The sequence below is a fragment of the Canis lupus genome, chromosome 26 (assembly GCF_048164855.1).
Source record: "Canis lupus baileyi chromosome 26, mCanLup2.hap1, whole genome shotgun sequence".
In the NCBI taxonomy this organism is placed as follows: domain Eukaryota; kingdom Metazoa; phylum Chordata; class Mammalia; order Carnivora; family Canidae; genus Canis; species Canis lupus.
In genome coordinates, this window is record NC_132863.1 from 23256893 (window position 1) to 23277161 (window position 20269).

General features: G+C 39.3%; 2 protein-coding genes across 18 annotated transcripts in view; one reads left to right on the plus strand and one right to left on the minus strand.

Moving 5' to 3' along the window:
• The window catches only part of BCL2L1 (BCL2 like 1), a 64230-nt gene extending 58373 nt beyond the window's left edge, over window positions 1–5857 (minus strand). For all 4 annotated transcript variants that reach the window (XM_072800492.1, XM_072800491.1, XM_072800490.1 and 1 more), the window contains exon 1: window positions 5725–5857. The gene's annotated coding sequence lies outside the window, so the exon portion shown is untranslated. The remainder of the gene's footprint in view (window positions 1–5724) is intronic.
• Window positions 1–20269, plus strand: part of TPX2 (TPX2 microtubule nucleation factor) — a 74680-nt gene that overhangs the window by 5044 nt on the left and 49367 nt on the right. For 3 of the 14 annotated variants that reach the window (XM_072800471.1, XM_072800480.1, XM_072800485.1), the window contains exons 1-3: window positions 5921–6072; window positions 9249–9359; window positions 19888–20061. In XM_072800471.1, the coding sequence (XP_072656572.1) occupies window positions 19956–20061 (106 nt within the window). In that variant the 5' untranslated portion in view covers window positions 5921–6072; window positions 9249–9359; window positions 19888–19955. Of the gene's footprint in view, window positions 1–5919; window positions 6327–8712; window positions 8900–9069; window positions 9151–9248; window positions 9360–10911; window positions 11000–19887; window positions 20062–20269 lie in introns of those variants that run through there. The other 11 variants (XM_072800475.1, XM_072800484.1, XM_072800482.1 and 8 more) reach the window with 10 other exon arrangements.

Genomic DNA, 20269 nt, shown 5'->3' on the forward strand with positions numbered 1-20269 from the left:
ATAGATCCATTCATAAATCGGTGGACATTTGGGTTGTTTCCTATAGTCTTTTTTTCTTAATCACAGCTTGCTAAGGTCTCTATAATCCTTCCTCAAAAAGAATTCCACATCAGCCATGCGGAAACACCTGCAGAGCTCCCTTTGCTTGGTTGAATGGGAACTATGGAAGACAGAGACAGAGTGATGCCCTCTTCTCCAGGGATCCTTTTGATGGCTGTCACCAATGGCTCATACTTGCAATCTTCTCCAGGGGAGTGTTCTTGGGTGATTACAGCCACCCTGCCTGGAGGTGTTTGAGAGTTAGTTGCCATCCAGAGCCAATGGCTGGCTGGTGTCCATTTTCCATGGAGTAGGAGGCCTCATCAAGCTGGAAGGCAAGTACAGATTTTTGGCCTAGTGACCACTGGTTAGATGGTAGAGGGACTGACCTACAGAGTGAAGGAGCAGATTTGGAAGGGGCAAGGGTAGAGGTTGGTTGATTCTTTCTCTCTCACTTTCAAAAAATAGGTTTGAAGAGCCTGAATAACTTTCTGCTCCACTGGCTCGTCTTCCTCTCTCCTTTGCAGACTTCTCTCCTCTACCAGACTTCCATTATAAAAACAACAAATTGAAATCACACAAATAATACATGGCTACATTCTTATACAAAGATAAAACTCACATTATCTGTCTTTCATTTCTGTCCATGGTCCAGTTTAGTTCCTCCCCTCTGAATTTCCCACACTTGTCAGTTTGTTGTGAATTCTCACTCCTGCCACATATACATCTCTGTTTAGGAGAGGCAATGTAGGGCAGTGATTAAGGCTTGGCCTCTGGAGCTGGACTTCCTGCTTCCAAATTCTGACTCTGTCACATACAAACTGTGTGACCTTAGAGAAGTTGGCTACCCTCTCTGAACCACAATTTCCTCAATCTATAAAGTGGAAATGATGACATTACTTACCTCATAGAGTTACCATTAGGATGAAGTAAGTTATTATTATTATTTTTTTAAGTAAGTTATTATGTGTTAAGTACTTCAAACAGTGCCTGGCATATGGTAAGTGCCAGGTAAGTGCTAGCTGTCATTATTTATACACACCTACAGGAAAAGTGGAGCATTGTTTTGCTTTTTTTTATTATTTATTTATTTTTATTTTATTATTTTTTTTTAAAGATTTTATTTATTTATTCATGAGAGACACAGAGAGAGGGAGAGAGAAGCAGAGACAGGCAGAGGGAGAAGCAGGCTCCATGAAGGGAGCCTGGCGTGGGACTTGATCCCCGGTCTCCAGGATCAGGCCCTGGCCCAAAGGCGGCACCAAACCGCTGAGCCACCGGGCTGCCCATTTTGCATATTTTTAAAAAACATAATGTTTCAGGGGTGCCTGGCTGACTCAGTCTGTGGAGCATGGGACTCTTGATCTCGGGGTTGTAAGTTCGAGTTCCACTTTGGGCACAGAGTTGTTTTTTGTTTTTTAAAGATTTTATTTATTTGTTCATGAGAGAGAGAGAGAGAGAGAGAGAGAGAGAGAGGCAAGAGACACAGGCAGAGGGAGAAGCAGGCTCTCTGCAGGAGCCCAATGTGGGACTCCATCCCGGATCCCGGTATCATGCCCTGAGTCAAAAGCAGATGCTCAACTGCTGAGCCACCCAGGGGTCCTGGGGATAGAGTTTATTTAAAAAATAAATAAATAAATTTTGGGCAGCCCGGGTGGCTCAGCGGTTTAGCACCACCTTCAGCCCAGGGCGTGATCCCGGAGACCTGGGATTGAGTCCCACATCGGGCTCCCTTCATGGAGCCTGCTTCTGTCTCTCTGTCTCTCGTGAATAAATATATAAAATCTTAAAAAAAATAAATTAAAAAAAATAATGGTTTCATAATGAATTTATATCAATCAGCAATTTGTTTTCTAACCAAAAATGTGTCTCGAAGATACTGCCTTGTCAGTCCAGATCAGTTGAACTCTTTTGAACTGAACTGATGCTTAATATTCCATTCTAGAGACAGTTTATTAAAATACCCTTCTACTGGGCAGCCCCAGTGGTGCAGTGGTTTAGCCGCCTGAAGCCCAGGGTGTGATCCTGGAGACCCGGGATCGAGTCTCACGTTGGGCTCCCTGCATGGAGCCTGCTTCTCCCTCTGCCTGTGTCTCTGCCTCTGTGTGTGTGTGTGTGTCTCTGTGTCTCTGTGAAATAAATAAAATAAAATAAATAAAATCTTAAAAAAAAAAACCTCCTACTTATGGATATTTAGGTGGTTTCCAATTTCTCACAGCTCCAATGCAACAGCCTACTAATTGATTTCCCTGCTCTTCCCTGATGGAAGATTCCTGCTCTCCTTCCCTCTGTTTTCAGCACAGCAACCAGAATTATCCCATTAAAAGCAGAGAGCTAATCAATGCAAAAAACCCTCAGCCTCCCAGTTCATTCAGAGTAAAAATCAAAGTCCTCACAGTGGCCCAGTTGGTTTGCCAGAATATCTCCTGACATTCTCTTCCTTGTCTAGCCACTGACTTCCTAGGTATTTCTAAAACATGCCGGCTATGCTCCTATCTTTTCACTTGCTTCTTTCTCTGCCTAGAATACTCTTCCTTTAGATATCTATAATGGCTCACTCTTTACATTCTGGAGATCTTTGTCCAAATGTCCCTGAACTACCCTACTTAAAATGACAAACCCCCTTCACATGAATAAGGCCAAAATAACGATGGCTGAAAATGTGGGTAGAGTGGACCAGTTGTGTCTGTGCTTCCTTTCAGCTCTAAAAGGCTGCTTTGGTGATTTCAGCCCTTGCAGTCATCCATTCATGAAGAATGGGAACTTGAGACTCAGACTAGAATGTAATCAATGCAGAAGGGATGACAGGAAATGAATTCCTTGGGTCAGGCTTACCCCTTGGAACGACTTGGGAAGCTCTTGCACACATACTGGCTCGCAGGCACTGCCTCATTCACTTACTCACCCACTAGGCATCTTCTACTTAGTAGGTCCTGGATGGGGCACAGCTCTGATGCCCTTGCTCTCCTAATATAAAGCAAGCTCTTTAGCTCCACCCCCACCTGAGCATGGCTACTCTGTGGTCCTGCAGTTCCCTAGTGGTTAGGTGCTGTGTCTGCTGAAAGTGGGCGGCCACAGTGTAGGCCGACCCTGCCCTTCCTTTGTCTCTGTCCAGCCCCTGCCTTCCTCTTCTCATTGCCATCCACCCTTGGGGCCTGGAGAGCAAAGGCTTTGCATTTCCACCTCCTAATACACTACATCATTTATTTATCTTGTTTAGAGTCTGCCTTCTCCAGTAGAATCTAGAATCAGGTTCTCAAGGACAGAGATTTTGTCTTTTTAATCCCAACATTTAGTATAGTGACTGACACATGGTAGGTGCTCGATTCATGTGATAGTGACTGTGCCTCTGTGCTTCTATGTCAAAGTTGATGATTGTGTCTCTTGGAATTAAACCTAGGAATAGAAGTCCTAGATCACAGGGCACACGTGTTTGACATTTTAATAGATGTTGCTAACTTGCCCTCTAAAGCAGCCAAACCCATTTGTTCTTTTACCTTGCAAATCCTTGATACCATTAAACTTTTAATTTTGGACAATCTGATGGGTGAAAATGGTGCCTTCTTGCTTATACTTTGAATTTAACTTAAATTTCAGTATTACTAGTTGAGGCCAACCACCCTTGCATGTCTTTTTTTTTTTTTTTTTTAATTTGAAGATCCAATTAGCTTTATTAAGGGATTCCTGAATTGGGGAGCATCCTATCTAGCAAGCAGAGGGGAGTGCCCCTTTGTGTTATCTTTAATGGCCAATTTTATTTCTTCTTCTAAGAAGTGCCCATATTCTCCATTTTTTTTCCTATTGAGGTTTTGTCCTTTTCTTACTGATTTTTGGGGTTTTTTTGTTGCTGTTCATTTATATATATTGAGTTCTAATTCTTTGTTATATGTGTTGGAAATATTTCCTCCTTCAGTCTTGTTTTTCTTTTGTCAAACAGAATTTTAAAATGTTGGTCAGTGTTTACCTTTATGTCTTAGTTTATCCCTTTTGTCTTAACATAAAATTTTCCTACCCCAACATCGAAAACATATTCTTTTAAACTTTTAAAAATTTTTATTTTTCCCCTATCTTTAGGTTTTGTTTTTTTTTTTTTTAAGATTTTGTTTATTTATTCATGAGAGACACAGAAAGAGAGGGAGGCAGAGACACAGGCAGAGGGAGAAGCAGGCTCCATGCAGGAAGCCTGATGAGGGACTTGATCCTGGGATTCCCCGGACCACAACCGGAGCCAAAAGCAGATACTCAATGGCTGAACCAACCAGGCGTCCCTATCTTTAGGGTTTTAATTCATCTGAAATTTGTTTTTGTAAATGGTATGGGATAAAAATCTAATATAATATTTTCCCCAAATGAAAAGCAAATGTCCTAACTCCATTATTTGTTTCCATCTGATTTGAAATTCTACTCAGCATTTACTAAATTCTGATATACATGAGTTTGTTTCTGGACTCTTAAGCTCTTCTAATTGATCTTCTGTTGTTTTAAAAGAATTCTTATGGCAATATTCTGCTTTAAAGAACCTTGTGAAAACTTCACAAGCACATTTATATGAGCATATATATGCATATATGTATCACAAACCTGCCATTCAGCTTCAACGCTTAACATTTTGTGGCTAATCTTGTTTCACTCGTTTCATCTATACTCCCACCTATTTCCCGAGACCCCACACTATCCGGATCATTCTGAAGCAAATTCTAGAGTCATTTCATTCCTACCATTTCTATATGTAACTCTACAAATAAGAAGGCGTATTAAAACAAAAACAAAACCACTCTTGCTGTTTATGTTTTGAAGAAACGAGATCTGTTGTTCTGTAGAGTTTTCCTTTCTGGATTTTCCCTATTATATCCCCATGGAGTCAATTAACCATACTTTAAACATAACTATAATTTACAAATATGTTAATGTTCATGAGAGCTTATGTATGGCAGTCACCTGTCTCCCCCATTATTTTTCAAAATTCAGATGCCACTTCTTGTGTTTTCTTCTTCTATATAAATTTTAGAATCAACTTGGCAAGTCCCATGACAAAACCTTGGCGAATTTCATTGTAATTTCCTTGAACTCTTCATACGGAAAATTAACAGCTTTACAATACTGGATCTCCCCATCCACTAATAAAGCATATAATCTCCTTTACGTATTTTTGTAGTTATTCAACCAAGTTTTACAGTTTTAAATTTTCAGATAAAGGCCTTAAGCTTATTTTCTTAAACGCTGTAATTTTTATTACAGAGATCTTTCCCCTCTTGTAGCTGCTATTATTTTCTAAGTAATTATTGATGATGTATAGGACCAGAAGTCCCTAATTCAAGTTCCGCTTCCTCCATTTATTGATTTCAGACTATTCACTCAACTTCTCTGAACCTTTTGTTTTCTCTTCTAAAATACGAGGACGAGAAAACAAGACACGTAAATGGAATTAAAAGGGAAGGACCAACCAATCATAAGCCGCGGCTTTAAGCCAGTCCTTACGGGAGAATGGGCTCAATAAGGACTTGGGAGAGACTCCTTCACGTTTGGGAGAAGAGATGAGGGCGAGTCTATGTTGTATACAGGGGACTCTATGCTAAAACGAAGCGAATTCCTATGACCAAGGCACCATGCACTAGAGTAGGGAGAATAAGAAATTTCTCTTTCGTGAAGGTTTTGGGGAAATCCAGGTGCACGTCGTTCTGTTACCTGAAGCGACTCTTCCTCTCTCCAGTTGGTACTACCTCTCCCGAATAATTTGGAGTCGAGCATTCTGGGCTTTGTAGTAATTTCCTTATTAGAGTTCTTCCAAAGGGTTCAGGCAAGTTGCACGAGACTACATTTCCCAGGAGCCTCCCGGGGCGGTTGTTTGCTTGTGTCGCATCTCGACTTCCGGCGTCCTTGCGATCCTCTGGGCCAATGGGGAGGCTAAGGATTGCCGGTTCCCTCACTCTGATTGGTGGATTCAACTAGGGAGCCTGGGTTCAAATTTTCAACGGTACTGAATGAGTCCCGCCGCGGGGCTTCCGGGCGCTTGGTTGTCAGAGCTGTGGCGAGGTGAGCCTTGGGGAGAAACGGGGAGCGGCTGGGACGCAGCCTGCCCCTTCCCTGATTTTCGAACGGCCGGAGGTCTCCCCCAAGCCCGTAGCGCCTCCAAGCGCCTCTCGGCCCGGGCTTCTGAGGCGGTCTTGGTGTGTGGGCGCCTCCCAGGCCAGGCGGAGAGGGAGCCGGCCTTCGGACTACCCTTCTCTTGGTGACAGGATTTTTCCGTGAAGTGTGTCCGGACCGAGGCTGGCAGGCTGTGTCTGCAGGTAGAGGCCGAGGCCGGCCGTGGGAAATAGGGGGAAGTAGGGGTTGTGGGAGGCTCTAGGCTAATAACGGTAACGATCATTGTTACCGCGCACAGATGAAATGAGCGTTCGTGGACTAGGCACTCTGCGTGCAGACGTTTTCTTAATTATCTCACCAAGGCAGTGAAGCAGGAGCTATTCTTAGCTCCACTTTATGCAGGAGGGAGCGGAGGCCCACAATCTAGATTTTCAAGCAATGGGTGAAACGGTAGCCCCGCCCTCAAGAAGTGTGGCTTTGGTGGAGGAAAACAGATGTGGTCACAACTACATTTAAAAACTATTGTATAAGATAGAAAGGTAATAGATACGGAGTGAGAACATAATTAATTGCGGGACTTGAATTCCAATTGGAGTTGTCTTTCTATTTGGGATTTAAAATTCGTCCTGTTTTATTCATATCCGTTTAGCCCTCCCCCTTTGATTATTGCCTAATTATTCTAAAATTACTGCCTAATTTTCTCTCCTAGAGCATTTATAGACTGAGGAGGAAAGGAAAAGCGTGAACCAGACTTATAATAAGGCAGGATTCTTTTGCCTCCTTTTTCTTGACGTAGGGTTTCTTTGTCTCACATACAGTTTTCTAGTAGTTAAGTACCAAGGGCTTGCCCTAATCAGCCCAGCCCTGCTTAGGACCAGACAGCGTTGAGTGCTCTGCGGATTTCGAGCTGAGGTTATCGCTTTATGTTCTCCCAGGTTCATTCAGCTTTACTTGGTCTTGACATCCTATGGCCTATCTTCATATTTGTCTCACTCATTACATGTCAGAATTTTTTTTTTTTTTTTGAAGATTTTATTTATTTATTCATGAGAGACACAGAGAGAGGCAGAGACACAGGCAGAGGGAGAAGCAGGCTCCACGCAGGGAGCCCGACGCAGGACTCAATCCTGGGTCTCCAGGATCACGCCCTGGGCGGAAGGTGGTGCTAAACCACTGAGCCACCCAGGCTGCCCTACATGTCAGAATTTGAACTATTTACTGCTATAGTAAGGATACCCTTGCGTTGTGGCCTCAGTGTGTCATACCCCCTGCCAAGCCACCCCTATATCACTCTTGGTTGTTTTGGCTGTTGGGCGTGTTAGGTCAGGATTAAGTTGCCACTCTCAGGATAAAAATTATTGTGGCTCCCAAGTCACTTAACTAATTAACCGACTTTTGAGAGGATGTACTGTGTGCTCAGATTGGTTTTAGATACTATGGATATTCAGATGTACGATGTTCTCATGGGTTTTCTGGTATGCTTGAGGACAAAACACTGATTCAAATTGACAAGTGACAATCTGAACAAGACATGATAGCATTGGAGTCCCCTAGTGTTATGTATTGCAGCTGCCCTGGCAGTGTAGAGGTGAGGGAGATCAATGATCTTTAAAATAGGCAAGGATGTCTTTGTGAAGCAGATGGAACACAAACTGGCTCTTGATAAGCAGACATTGTTTAGACAAGAACTAGAACAGTCTTGGTGCACACAAATTGTCCACTTACTATCTGCTGAATTGGATAGGCAGGAAGATATCTAAATTCACTACAAAATTGCAGGTATGAAAAACGGTGTATTCAGCTAGGTTGGTAAATCTGTTTAAACTTTAAAACTTGAAATAAAATAGGGTTGTTTTGGCCAGCCTTATGCTTAAGTCTGTGTATTCCAAGCTTAATAAAGTTAACTTATCCTACATTTGCAATTAAGCTTCTTCAGGAGACAGGATTATGTGGGAAAGTCCTTCATGTTTTATTTAGGTGCCATGAGGTATTCAGAGTTCTTCTATATCCCCTATCTATTTTTTTATTCAGTCTTTCTCCCTAATTCTTTTTGAATTGCTGGGGAAGGAAGGAAGGGAGGAGAGATCTAAACACTCTTTGGCAAACTGAATTTTCTTTGCAATGAGTAAAGTTAGGAAATAGAATTGACTACTGGAAGATTTAAGAGCCCATATAATTTTGTGGATAGATCCGTATTTGAGACAGAGACCTAGATGGAGATCAATGGTTCAAGGTACTTGGTTAAAAGTATAGATGGGGCACCTGGGTGGCTCAGTGGTTGAGCATCTTACCTTTGGCTCAGGGCATGATCCCAGGGTCCTGGGATAGAGTCCCACAGAAGGCTCCCTGCATGGGGCCTGCTTCTTCTGCCTGTGTCTCTGCCTCTCTCTCTGTGTCTCTCATGAATAAACAAAATCTTAAAAAAAAAAAAAAAGTATAAAAGTATAGATAACTGGGAGGGGTTCTGGTTTTGTTTGCATAGAGAAACTTGGGGGGGATTAATGTTGAGTGAGAAAGGGGCTTTGGAAATTTTTAAAGAATACTATTTCTACTTTCTTTTTAAGATTTATTTATTTAATTATTTGATAGCATAAACAGGAGGAGTGTCAGGCAGAGGGAGAGGAAGAAGCAGGCTCCCTGCTGAGCAGAGAGCCCAATGTGGGGCTCTATCCCAGGACCTTGGGATCACGACCTCAGCTGAAGGCAAATGCTCAGATGACTGAGCCACCCCGGCGCCTCAATATTTCTACTTTTTATTTTTTTAATAAAAAAAATAGTAAGTTTTTTTTTTCCTTTCCATTCTAATGTTTGAATAGAAGTGCACAGTATCACCCCTTGGTGTCAGTGTTCCTAAACTGCAGATTTTGGAAAGATGGTTTTAAAGTGGGAGTGTATGATCTCAAAGACACCCTGAGACAGCAAATATACTAAAAAAAACTTAAGCTGAAACAACAGTTAAGAGTATTATTAAGGATAGACTTATGCTATTTAGACCTTAGCTCTCAGAAGCACTCTTTGGTTTTGAAAGTGAGTATTCTTGGTGTTTTGTAGCGCTTTTGTATTCTCTGTTAACCATTTTTACTAGAGAATGTAAACCTGTTATATCACCTTTCTGTTTCTTCCAGGTTCTTGATAAAAAGTACTTGCTAGACTACAGTATTTCAGAAGAGAGGTGAAAGAGTATATTGCAACTCTGAAGCCTGTAGGAAGGTGGATTGACTGGCATTAAGCCACAGGTAAGGCTGTGTCCACAGTAAGTTATATCAAAAAGGAATAAGAGAAACATTAATATATTACCATCAAAAATGGTTAGCTTTAATGTGTCTTCAAAAGTAACATATTTTGGGAAAAAAAAAAAAAAGGTAAGGGGTGCCTAGGTGACTCAGTTAAGCATCTGCCTTTGGCTCAAGTCATGATCCTAGTGTCCTGGGATTGACTCATTTGGACTCCCTGCTCAGTGAGGAGTTTGCTTCTCTCTCTCCCTTTGATCCTCCCCCTTGCTCATGTTTTCTCTCTCTCAAATAAATAAATAATTTTTAAAAATATTTTATTTATTTAATCTATTTCTTTGACAGAGAGAAAGCACAAGTAGGTGGGGGGCAGGCAGAAGGAGAGGGAGAAGCAGGCTCCCTGCTGAGCAGAGAGCCCAATGAGGGGCTTGATCCCAGGACCCTGGGATCATGACCTGAGCTGAAGGCAGATGCTTAACCAATTGAGCCACCCAGGCACTCTGTAAATTAAATTTAAAAAAATTCCAACAATAAACTAGAAATAACATATTTTGAAGGAAATTTATTTAATACAGAAAAGCAAAAGAAAGGCTGTCACTCACTATCCTACCTCTCAGATAAACTATTGCTAACAGTTTGATAGATTTCTTTCTGATTCTTTTCTGTGTGCTGTGTTTGGTTTTAAAAAGTCATACACTGGGACGCCTGGGTGGCTCAGTGGTCTGGCGCATGACTTCGGCCCAGGGTGTAATCCTGGGGTCCCAGGATCAAGTCCCACATTGGGCTCCCTGCATGGAGCCTGCTTCCTCCTCCACCTATGTCTCTGCCTCTCTCTCTCTCTCTCTCTCTCTCTCTCTCTTTCTCTTTCTCTCTTTCTCTCTCTGTCTCTCTTTCTGTCTCTTATGAATAAATAAATAAAATCTTTTAAAAAATTAAAAAAATAAAAAGTCATACACTAAAAACTTTCATTATTTTTTTCGACTTTATAATTAGGTTATGAACAGTTTTTCATGTCATTAAGTTTTGTTACAACATAATTTTAGTGGCTATGTGGTATTCCATTATATGTTTTTTTTTTTTTTAACTTCTTTTTTTTTTCCCCAAAGATTTTATTTATTCATTTGACAAAGAGAATGAGAGAGAGTGCGTGGGCTGGCAGAAGGAGAGTGGCAAGCAGAGGGAGAGGGAGAAGTAGACGCCTTGCTGAGCCGGGAGCCCTGGGATGGTGGCCTGAGCCAAAGGCAGATGCCTAACTGACTGAGCCACCCAGGCAGTCCCTCCATTATATGGTTCTGCCATAGTATTTCATATAGTGAAATCGTTAGTTTAAAAAAAAAATGCATATTTTTAAGACTTTGGTACATAACACCAAATTGTCTCAGGAAAATTTTGCTGATTTACATACCTACTTAATAGTGTATATTCACACAGGCACAAATTTATATTTTAAAAATATGTGATACATTCACATGGTACAAATCGAAATAGTATAAAAAGGGTTATACTTAGAAATCTTTTAACCCTGCCACTGTCTACCTCACTTTTTGGCACCCCATAGGTAATCACTTTTTGAGGTTCTTGGGTATCTGTGTATCTACATCCCAAGAAGGATACCTTTTGAAGGATGTAAATCTTTACAAGACTGAGTGAGTATTCACAAGAATTGTAACCTCCTGCAGCCCCACTGTCAACCCTTACAAACTCTTTCAGCTTCTTACTCTTGAAACAGCAGAACACTTTGATATTCTACAAAGATATCCTGATATTCTACAAAGATTTTTTTAGTATTCTACAAAGATCTGTATCATTATTTGGTTTGAAGGTAAATTACATCATTGATTTTTATTCAGGTCCTATTAGTTGTACAAGAGTGGTTTAGGGTTTATAGAGTTCTATGGATTAATTAAATAAAGCAGAACTGAGTTTGTAACCCATAACTCACAAGTGTGGGAGAGAGATGATGAAAAATATATGTGCTTGAGGTTTCTGGACAGTGATGAATTACAACAAGTGTCCATGTGTCCTGTGCTGACTTCTGAATGCTTGGACAGTGAGGGATTGTCATTGGATTTTAAATTGACCCAATTTTGGAAGCTTCATGGATCTGTTTCTGTAAACAGATCCAATTTCAATGTAGAAGTTAGCAAACATAAATGTGGAAACATGAAGTCCATTAACTTCCTTCAGACTTAGTTTCTGACTTTGATTAACAGTTAAAATTGCATGCTGGATTATGTTGCCATTTATTGGCTCCTGCTAATCTCTTATGTACCAAAAAAAAAAATGTAGGTGTTTTCTGCTTGGGTAGGATGAAAATAACTCAACTCTATTTAACTTGTGGTAGGGTAACAGGATCTCTTATCCCTTGTGAAAGTAGGAGAGGGTGTGCCTGGGGAAATGGCACTATTTGGATGGGACTGTTTAACTAATACACTTCTAATGAGTCTTGACTTATTCTCTCTTATCCTGTTTATTATATTACCAGTTGTTTAACTCATGATTTTTCTCCCAATAGAAATAGGTATAATGCAGCTCACAAGGTGGATAGTGAAGTGCCTGAGAGCATCTGTCACACCAAAGTCTTTGTTTTGTTTAGGAGCTGCTAGTCTACTATTTCAACCTTGCTTAGAATGCACCCTTTTGCAGTTTTCCCCCACCTCCTCTGAACTTGCACCTTTTGATTTATAGATGTTGTCAAGGCTAGTTATTTTTGGTTTGAGAGTGAAGAGGGACAGGACATGATGGAGGTTAATTTCAGATGAATGTGGAAACAAGTTACATTGCTTCTTTTTCAATCTTCCTCAGTTATGTGCTTTTCCTGAATTTGTTTCCCCTTTCCATTTATCTCTTAGAAAAAATCAGTATTCATCCTTAGCTTGTAGAACTCTGCAGGATTGCCTGTATCTTGTTGTTCTTTTTTTTTCTTGTTGTTCTTTATGCATCTTTTTTCTTTTTCTTCTTTAAATAATTTTTGATTTGAGTATAGTTGACACACAATGCTACATTAGTTTCAGTTTACAATATAGTGATTCAACATCTCTATAGGTTAAGCTGTGCTCATGGCTGTCTGTATCTTCTATGCATCACTTCCACCAGGTACCCTTCTCTGACCCTCCTGATCCCCGTCTCTGCATTTCCGTAGTGACCTTGGTTTTTCCCCTGCTGATCACCCTGTATCACAATTGTCTGTATTCTCCACTCAAATATGAGTTTCTTGAAGGAAGAGATTATATGTATCCTTTAGTCTTTGCTTTCTGGAAACAAAAATGAACTATATGATATGATGATGGCACTTAAGAGACAGTTCTAAAAGGAACCTAAGTAGTTCATAATATGAGTGAGACTTTTTTCTCACTTCTATTGTAGGATTACTGGTCTGAAAGAGCTTTTCTTCATTCAGAATGTTTCTAGTTTTTCAGGGATCTAGAGCTGTGGTAGATTCAGATAATTTTGAAATGTGAAGCTGATTCTCTTGCTTGGCAGTCTGATTTGTTTAGAGGAATGTGGTTGACGCATGTGTCTTTTTTCTTTTTTCTTTCTTTTTTTTTTTTTTTTCAGTGAGACCTGTTGACAGAAATTCAATCTTGATTAAGGGGTGCAGGAAGGTATCCAGTTCCCATCATGCCTGGGGCCTTCTCATTTAAACAGTTGGCCCAGGCCCTGGCCTGTTCCATTCCCAATAGGCCTGTGCTTTTTAATTTTTGAAGGTTTCATATCTTAACTTTATTTGGGAGAAACAGCACAGTAAAACTGGCATAACCCAGTTACCCAAAAGTAGTTACTTTTGGTTTTGTTCATGTACTTGTACTATCACCTTTTATTGTACAGTCAAGACTTCTCAGTGGAGAGATATGTATTTTGTTTATTCCCTTTTTGGGGATGTTGGGGAGGTGGGGATGGTCTCCTGAGTTGGTTATACTAGACCAAAGATAGCTTAAAAGAAGTTTTTTAAAAAAGAGATCATGTTAGAAAAATAGTATTTTGGTTTTAAAATTTCACCTAAATAAAGACAAGGCATATTTAGGTTTGAACCCCTTGCCTTTCGACTCCCATCAATCAAATGCACTCCTAGACCTCAGAGGACATCCCTCCTTCTGATTGCTTAAATACCCTCTTCATTGTCTCTTACTCTAGAGTATCCACTGAGAGGTTCAGATAGACTTCCTTCTTTTTTTTTTTTTTTTTTTTTTTTTTTTTTAGATAGACTTCCTTCTGAAATAAAGCAAAAATTTTACATGCACGAGTACAAACTAAGAATAAGAGAAATTGCAGAGTACTGTTTTACTTTATGGGATGGTTCAGCTCAGAGCTTTCCCAGTGTTTTTAGAATAAGATTCTTAATTTACCAGTATTCTTTTATGAACAGCTTGTCGGGGTTGCTTAGTTTTGTGTAAAGCAGAGTTAATTTTTGTATTTGTCTGATAGATTAGTATGGTTTGGTTACCTACCTCCTCTTTGAAGTAATGTTATAGAAAACCTGTACATTATAGTGACTCTAGATTTTGGAATCTCACAGACCTGGTCTTAAAACTCAACGCTGCTACATTACTAGTTGGTAATCTTGGAGTAGCTTAATTACTCTGAGCCTGTTTATTTGTAAAATGGTGATTATGATATTGTATATTCTTGTGTTTTTTTTTTTTTTTTTAGATTTTATTTATTTATTCAGGAGAGACACAGAGAGAGAGAGAGAGAGAGAGAGAGATGCAGAGACACAGGCAGAGGGATAAGCAGGCCCCATGCAGGGAGCCTGATGTGGGACTCGATCCGACGTCTCCAGGATCACACCTTGGGCTGCAGGCGGTGCTAAACCACTGCGCCACAGGGGGTGCCCGATATTGTGTATTCTTAATGCAGTTTAAATGAGATGATTTATGTCAAGTACCTGGTAAAGTCCTCGGCCTGTAGTAAATAGTATTTGGAAGTTATTATCTACAAATGGTTTTATCCCTTATTGACATTTCATATTGATCTACATAAATATCTATTTTTAAATAAATATGGGAGGAAATTAAAAAAATGTATAAAAACACACACAAAGGGATCCCTGGCTGGCGCAGCGATTTGGCGCCTGCCTTTGGACCGGGGCGCGATCCTGGAGACCGGGGATCGAGTCCCACGTCGGGCTCCCGGTACATGGAGTCTGCTTCTCTCTCTGCTTATGTCTCTCTCTCTCTGTGACTATCATAGATAAATAAAAATTAAAACAAAACAAAACAAAAACAAAACACACACACACACAAAGGGGTGTCTGTCTGGCTTAGTTGGTAAAGCGCATGGCTCCTGATCTCGGGGTTGTGAGTTCAAGCCACATGCCACATGTATGTGGTATAGAGATCGCCTAAAAAAAAAAAAAAAAAAAAAGTAAATATGAGAGGTAGTGGATAAGGGCCTATGAGCTCAAATGCTGGCTCTGCTACTTCTTAGTTGTGTGGCCATGAATAAGTAGTAAATTTCTCCTTGCCTCAATTTCCTCATCTGTAAAATGAAGATAATAGGACTTAACCTCATAGGACTGTTGGAGGATTTAGTGAGTTAATACATGTAAAACACTGTGAACAGTGTCTGGCATGTCATAAGTACTCAGTAATTAATAGCACTTTTATTTTTAGCTTTTATTTTTTTTTCAAGCTTGTATACTTTTTATTAAGTCAATACCCAGGAGCATTTCATTTTTATACAGAAACATTAAAAAAAGAATGGTAACAGTTGGATAAGTGAAGTTAGTAACCAATTTATAGACCACTTAAATAGGAAACCTTATTTCCAAAAAACAAGAGGTTTAACAATTATTGCTGGATTACCAAGAGTACTTAATAAAAATTCCAGAAAGCCCAGTGATTTGTGGACTGTAAACACCAATTTAGGGGGAAATAAGTACTAGAAGTTCTCAAAACTGAAAAGGTATGTATTTATATAATAAAGTTCATATAGTGAAAAGTCTTCCCCTGACCCAGAACTCCTAGCTCTTTTTCCAGACCCAAAATCTGTTAGCCCTTTTATGTCTCCTTTCACAATAGTCTTATGTACGTACAAAGATATATATGTATATATTACCCCTTTGCTTCTTTTTAACATGAATGAGAGTATGCTCTTTTATATTTTACTTTTCTTAATAGCTCTTGGAGCTCATTGTGTACATATCACATATGCAAAATTACCTAATATTAAAGTTACTTAATATTTTATTGTATGATTGTGCCATAATTTATTCAACCAATCTTCTCTTGGTGGAATTTTGGCTTTTAGTTTTTTGGCTTTTGTGAATGATGCTATAGTACTTTTTCATTTGGCAAGATCTATCAAAAAAAAAAAAATGCAAAAAAAAAAAAAAAAATGCAGTTGCCCTCCAAAGAGGGTAGCTGTGTAGCTCCATAATTAAAAAAAAGAGAGAAAGAGTGTGACGGGTTAAATTTGAAAGCTTTCCAGGTGGTTTTCAGTAGCATGCTTTGGTGGAAATCATGATTTTTAGGAAGCTTAAGTGGGGTTGTTGCATTTATTACATTCCTGCCTCTTCCCTCCCCCAACTTTAGTAGTCTTCATTACATTCCTGCCTGGGAAGTGTTCCCAGTGACCTGGGTTAGGCATTAAGATCATGGGAATCCAAGATTTTCCCATGTCTTCCAGCATGTTTGTTCACAAGAACAGGAAAACTTCTTCCTTGCAGCAGGGGAATTTTAACCACTGTCAGTCACTGGGAAATCTTTCAGTAAGGGCCTTTTGAATACGAATGTGGTCAAGGAGAAGAGAGATACCAGTAGGTCAAAAGGCAGTGATAATATCTTATAGTAGTGGGATCCCTGGGTGGCTTGGTGGTTTAGCACCTGCCTTCAGCTCAGGGCGTGATCCTGGAGTCCCGGGATTGAGTCCCACATCGGGCTCCTTGCATGGAGCCTGCTTCTCCCTCTGCCTGTGTCTCTGCCTCTCTCTCTCTGTGTCTCTTATGAATAAATAAATAAAATCTTAAAAAAAAATCTTACAGTAGTGTATTTTATAGCACTTGAAATGCTTTCTCATTTGTTTATGGGAAATAGGTAGGCAGAAAGGTAGAGTGACTTACTTACTTAAGAGTTGTTGTCATATATGTCTAGTAAGTACCAGAGATAGGTCTAGAATCCTGGACTTCTATGTTAGTTGGGATTGTTTGGGGCTATAAGTGACAGAAAATGTGTCTATAGTGACTTATACAAAAAGAGTATTATCGTTTGGAGGTAGGTGGTTAATGATCCTTGATCAATGTTCAGTAGCTCAGCATCGTTGAGGCCAACGTTATTTTCTTGGCCATCCACTTATGTGCATGATAGCTGCTATATTCTAGACATTGCATTTGCTTTTAAGGCAAGAAGAAGGGTCAAAGGAGAGGGCAGGAACAGGGTTGTGGTTGTATTAGGAAAGTAAGTTTTCCTGTGAATCCCTCAGCAGATTCTTTTTTTTTTTTTTTTTTTTTTTTTAAATTTTTTATTTATTTATGATAGTCACAGAGAGAGAGAGAGAGGCAGAGACATAGGCAGAGGGAGAAGCAAGCTCCAAGCACCGGGAGCCCTATGTGGGATTTGATCCCGGGTCTCCAGGATCGCGCCCTGGGCCAAAGGCAGGCACTAAACCGCTGCGCCACCCAGGGATCCCCCCTCAGCAGATTCTTAACTTTGTTCTCATTGGCCAGAACTGTCCATGGCTACTCCCAAGTCTGGAAGGTGGTGATCAAGGTGATGACTTTCGTTATAAGAGTAGGTGATTAATACTCTTGCTCTCCACTGAGCAGGGAGCCCAACGCAGGGCTTGATCCCAGGACACTGAAGATCTGACCTGAGCTGAAGGAGACACTTAACCAACTGAGCCATCCAGGCGCCTCTCCAGCAATTCCATTTTTAAGAATTTATCTTAAGGATAGAATTATGGATGTGTACAGAAATTGAACTACAAGGATATTCTTCTAGTGGTATCTTTAAAGTGAAAATATTGGGAAATGCCTAAAAATAGGGGATAAATTATGGTACAGCCATCAATTGTTGAACTATCTATATGTATTGACATGGAAAATGCTCACAATATGTGAAGCAGATTCATAGATATGTCTGTATATACAGAAAAAGAATGAGAAACAGACAGACTGGAATACTGTGGCATTGAAGATTATTATTTTTGTAAGAGTTTTTTTGGTGATCTAATTTCTTTAATGAGAATGTATTTTTATAATAAAATAATGCTTAAAGAAAGATACTTAATTTAATAAATGTGTATGCAAGTGATTACTGGTATCTACTTCTGTTCCAAGATACAGAATACTTTAAGTACATGTTGTTCTCTGGATGAAGACAAGTGGCTCATTGGGTTTCATAGGGGAATTATTTGCCAGTCAGTGTGTCCTTCAGGCTGTTTTTCAGACTACCAGATATTTTCTTAACCATAGAGACCTATAGTGGGGGCTGACTTTAAACCTACACAGGTTTTCTTTCTTTTTTTTTTTTTCCTACACAGGTTTCTACAGGACAGTGAGAACTTTGTACAGGAGAGTAGGGATGAACCCATATGTTTGACTTGTTCCTTTGACATGTACCTTTTATGTTTTTTTTTTTGTTTTTTGTGGGTTTTTTTGAGATTTTATTTTTAGCAGTCTCTCCAACCTACTTGGGCTTGAACCTACAAGAGTTACGTGCTCTACCTACTTAGCCAGCCAGGCACCTTCTTTTATATATTTCTTAAGGTCTTTCTCTTCATGCCCAGGAATAGTATTTTTATGAAAATATTTCTAAAGAAAGAAAATCTGTAGTTGGCAAAATGTACCAAGTTCTTACTATATATAAGATACTGTTCTAAGGACCTTGATGGATGAGGTATACACAAGTGAGTAAAATCAGTCCTTGGTTTCAGGAACTTGACAGCCTGCTAGAAGAGGCATTTGCATAGTTAACTAATATAAAATTGGATGATAACTATGGCTTTGGAGAGGCAACAATTAGTATGATAGGTGGAAATTGGGAAACTTTGTAGAGAATTGGCTTAGACTTTGAATGATGAGTAAGATTTTTGTTAGTAGGTATAAAACTTAATGGTTTGTTTCAGAAATTAGGTTATTCAGAGCAGAGAGAGTGTAAATTGGATGGGAGAGGCTAGAAATGAGAAAAAGGTAGACTGAGGGAAAATAAAAGAATGACTGTAAAACACTTGATATGGTGCCTACCTGACATGTTGTAGGTACTCACCAAACTTTGCCTCTTTTTAATTCCAATATATTTATCTCAAGGAGTGTCTTCAAGTTACTAAAAAAGAAAAGTTGACTTTGGGGCTCCTGGCTGGCTCAGTTGATAAAGCATATAACTTTTAAAGAAAATTTTAAATTCAATTAAGTAACATGTAATGTATTATTAGTTTCAGAGGTTGAGATTAGTGATTCATCAGTCTTAAAAAACCCACTGTTCATTACATCACATGCCCTCCTTAATGTCCATCAGCCAGTTACCCTATCCCCCCTTGCTTCTCCAGCAACCCTCAGTTTGTTTCCTATGATTGAATCTCTTATGGTTTGTCTCCCTCTCTGATTTCATCTTGTTTTATTTTTTTCCTATGATTCTCTTTTGTTTCTTAAATTCCATATATGAGTGAGATCATATAATTGTCAACAATATGAAGTGGAGCATTTTTTCATGTATCTGTTGGCTGTTTCTATGTCTTCTTTGATGAAATGTCTGTTCATGTCTTCTGCCCATTTCTGGATTGGATTATTTGTAGTTTGGGTGTTTAGTTTGATAAGTTCTTTAAAGATTTGGATACTAGCCCTTTATCGAATAAGACATTTGCAAATATCTTCTCCCATTCTGTTGGTTGTCTTTTGGTTTCGTCAACTGTTTCTTTTGCTGTGCAAAAGCTTTTTATCTTGATGAGGTCCCAGTAGTTCATTTTTACCTTCATTTCCCTTGCCTTTGGAGATGTATCTGTATCTAGCAAGAAGTTGCTGTAGCTGAAGTCACAGAGGTTGCTGCCTGTGTTCTCTTCTAGGATTTTGATGGATTCCTGTCTCACATTAGGTCTTTCATCCATTTTGAGTCTATTTTTGTGTATGGTGTAAGGTAATGGTCCAGTTTCATTCTTCTGCATGTGACAGCCCAATTTTCCCAACACCATTTGTTGAAGAGACTATCTTTTTTCCATTGGATGTTCTTTCCTGCTTTGTTGAAGATTAGTTGACCATAAAGTTGAGGGTCCATTTCAGGAGGTTCCCTATTCTGTTCCATTGATTTATGTGTTTTTGTGCCAGAACCATACTGTTTTTGATGATTATAGCTTTGGTAATAGAGCCTGAAGCATACGACTTTTGATCTTGGAATTGAGTTCAAGCCTCACATTGGGTGTAGACATTGCTTAAAAATTGAAAAAAAAAATCTTTAAAAAAGAAAAATTAACTTTTAGTTTGTTTTGAAAAGTAAGATGTGTTGTCCGGGTCATTTTTAGAATGTAAATGTGGTAGTAAAAGCAAAGTAATTGCTGAGGAATCAGTATATTAGATTAATGTGCAACCAATTTCTTTCATTAAAAGGTGATCTTTTGAAAAACGTGACACAAAAACTGGGAAAAAACTGCTCTTCTGTACCAAGGCAGGGGACAATGTCACAAGTTAAAACTTCCTATTCCTATGATGCTCCCACGGACTTTATCAATTTTACCTCTTTGGATGATGAGGAAGATGCCCAAAACATAGATTCTTGGTTTGGTAAGTGTTTGCTTTCTCTGGCCATTTTAAGGGTTAATGGCTTCCTTTGTTCTGAGTACCTTTCAAAAAATAGAAGGTAATGCAAGAAAATAACTAAAATATAATGCTTTTTTACACTAAGATACTTTATCATCCATGATATGATAGAAATAATTGAAATGCCCAATGTTTTAAAGATGGACTATCCAGTACAAATCAATGTTATTTT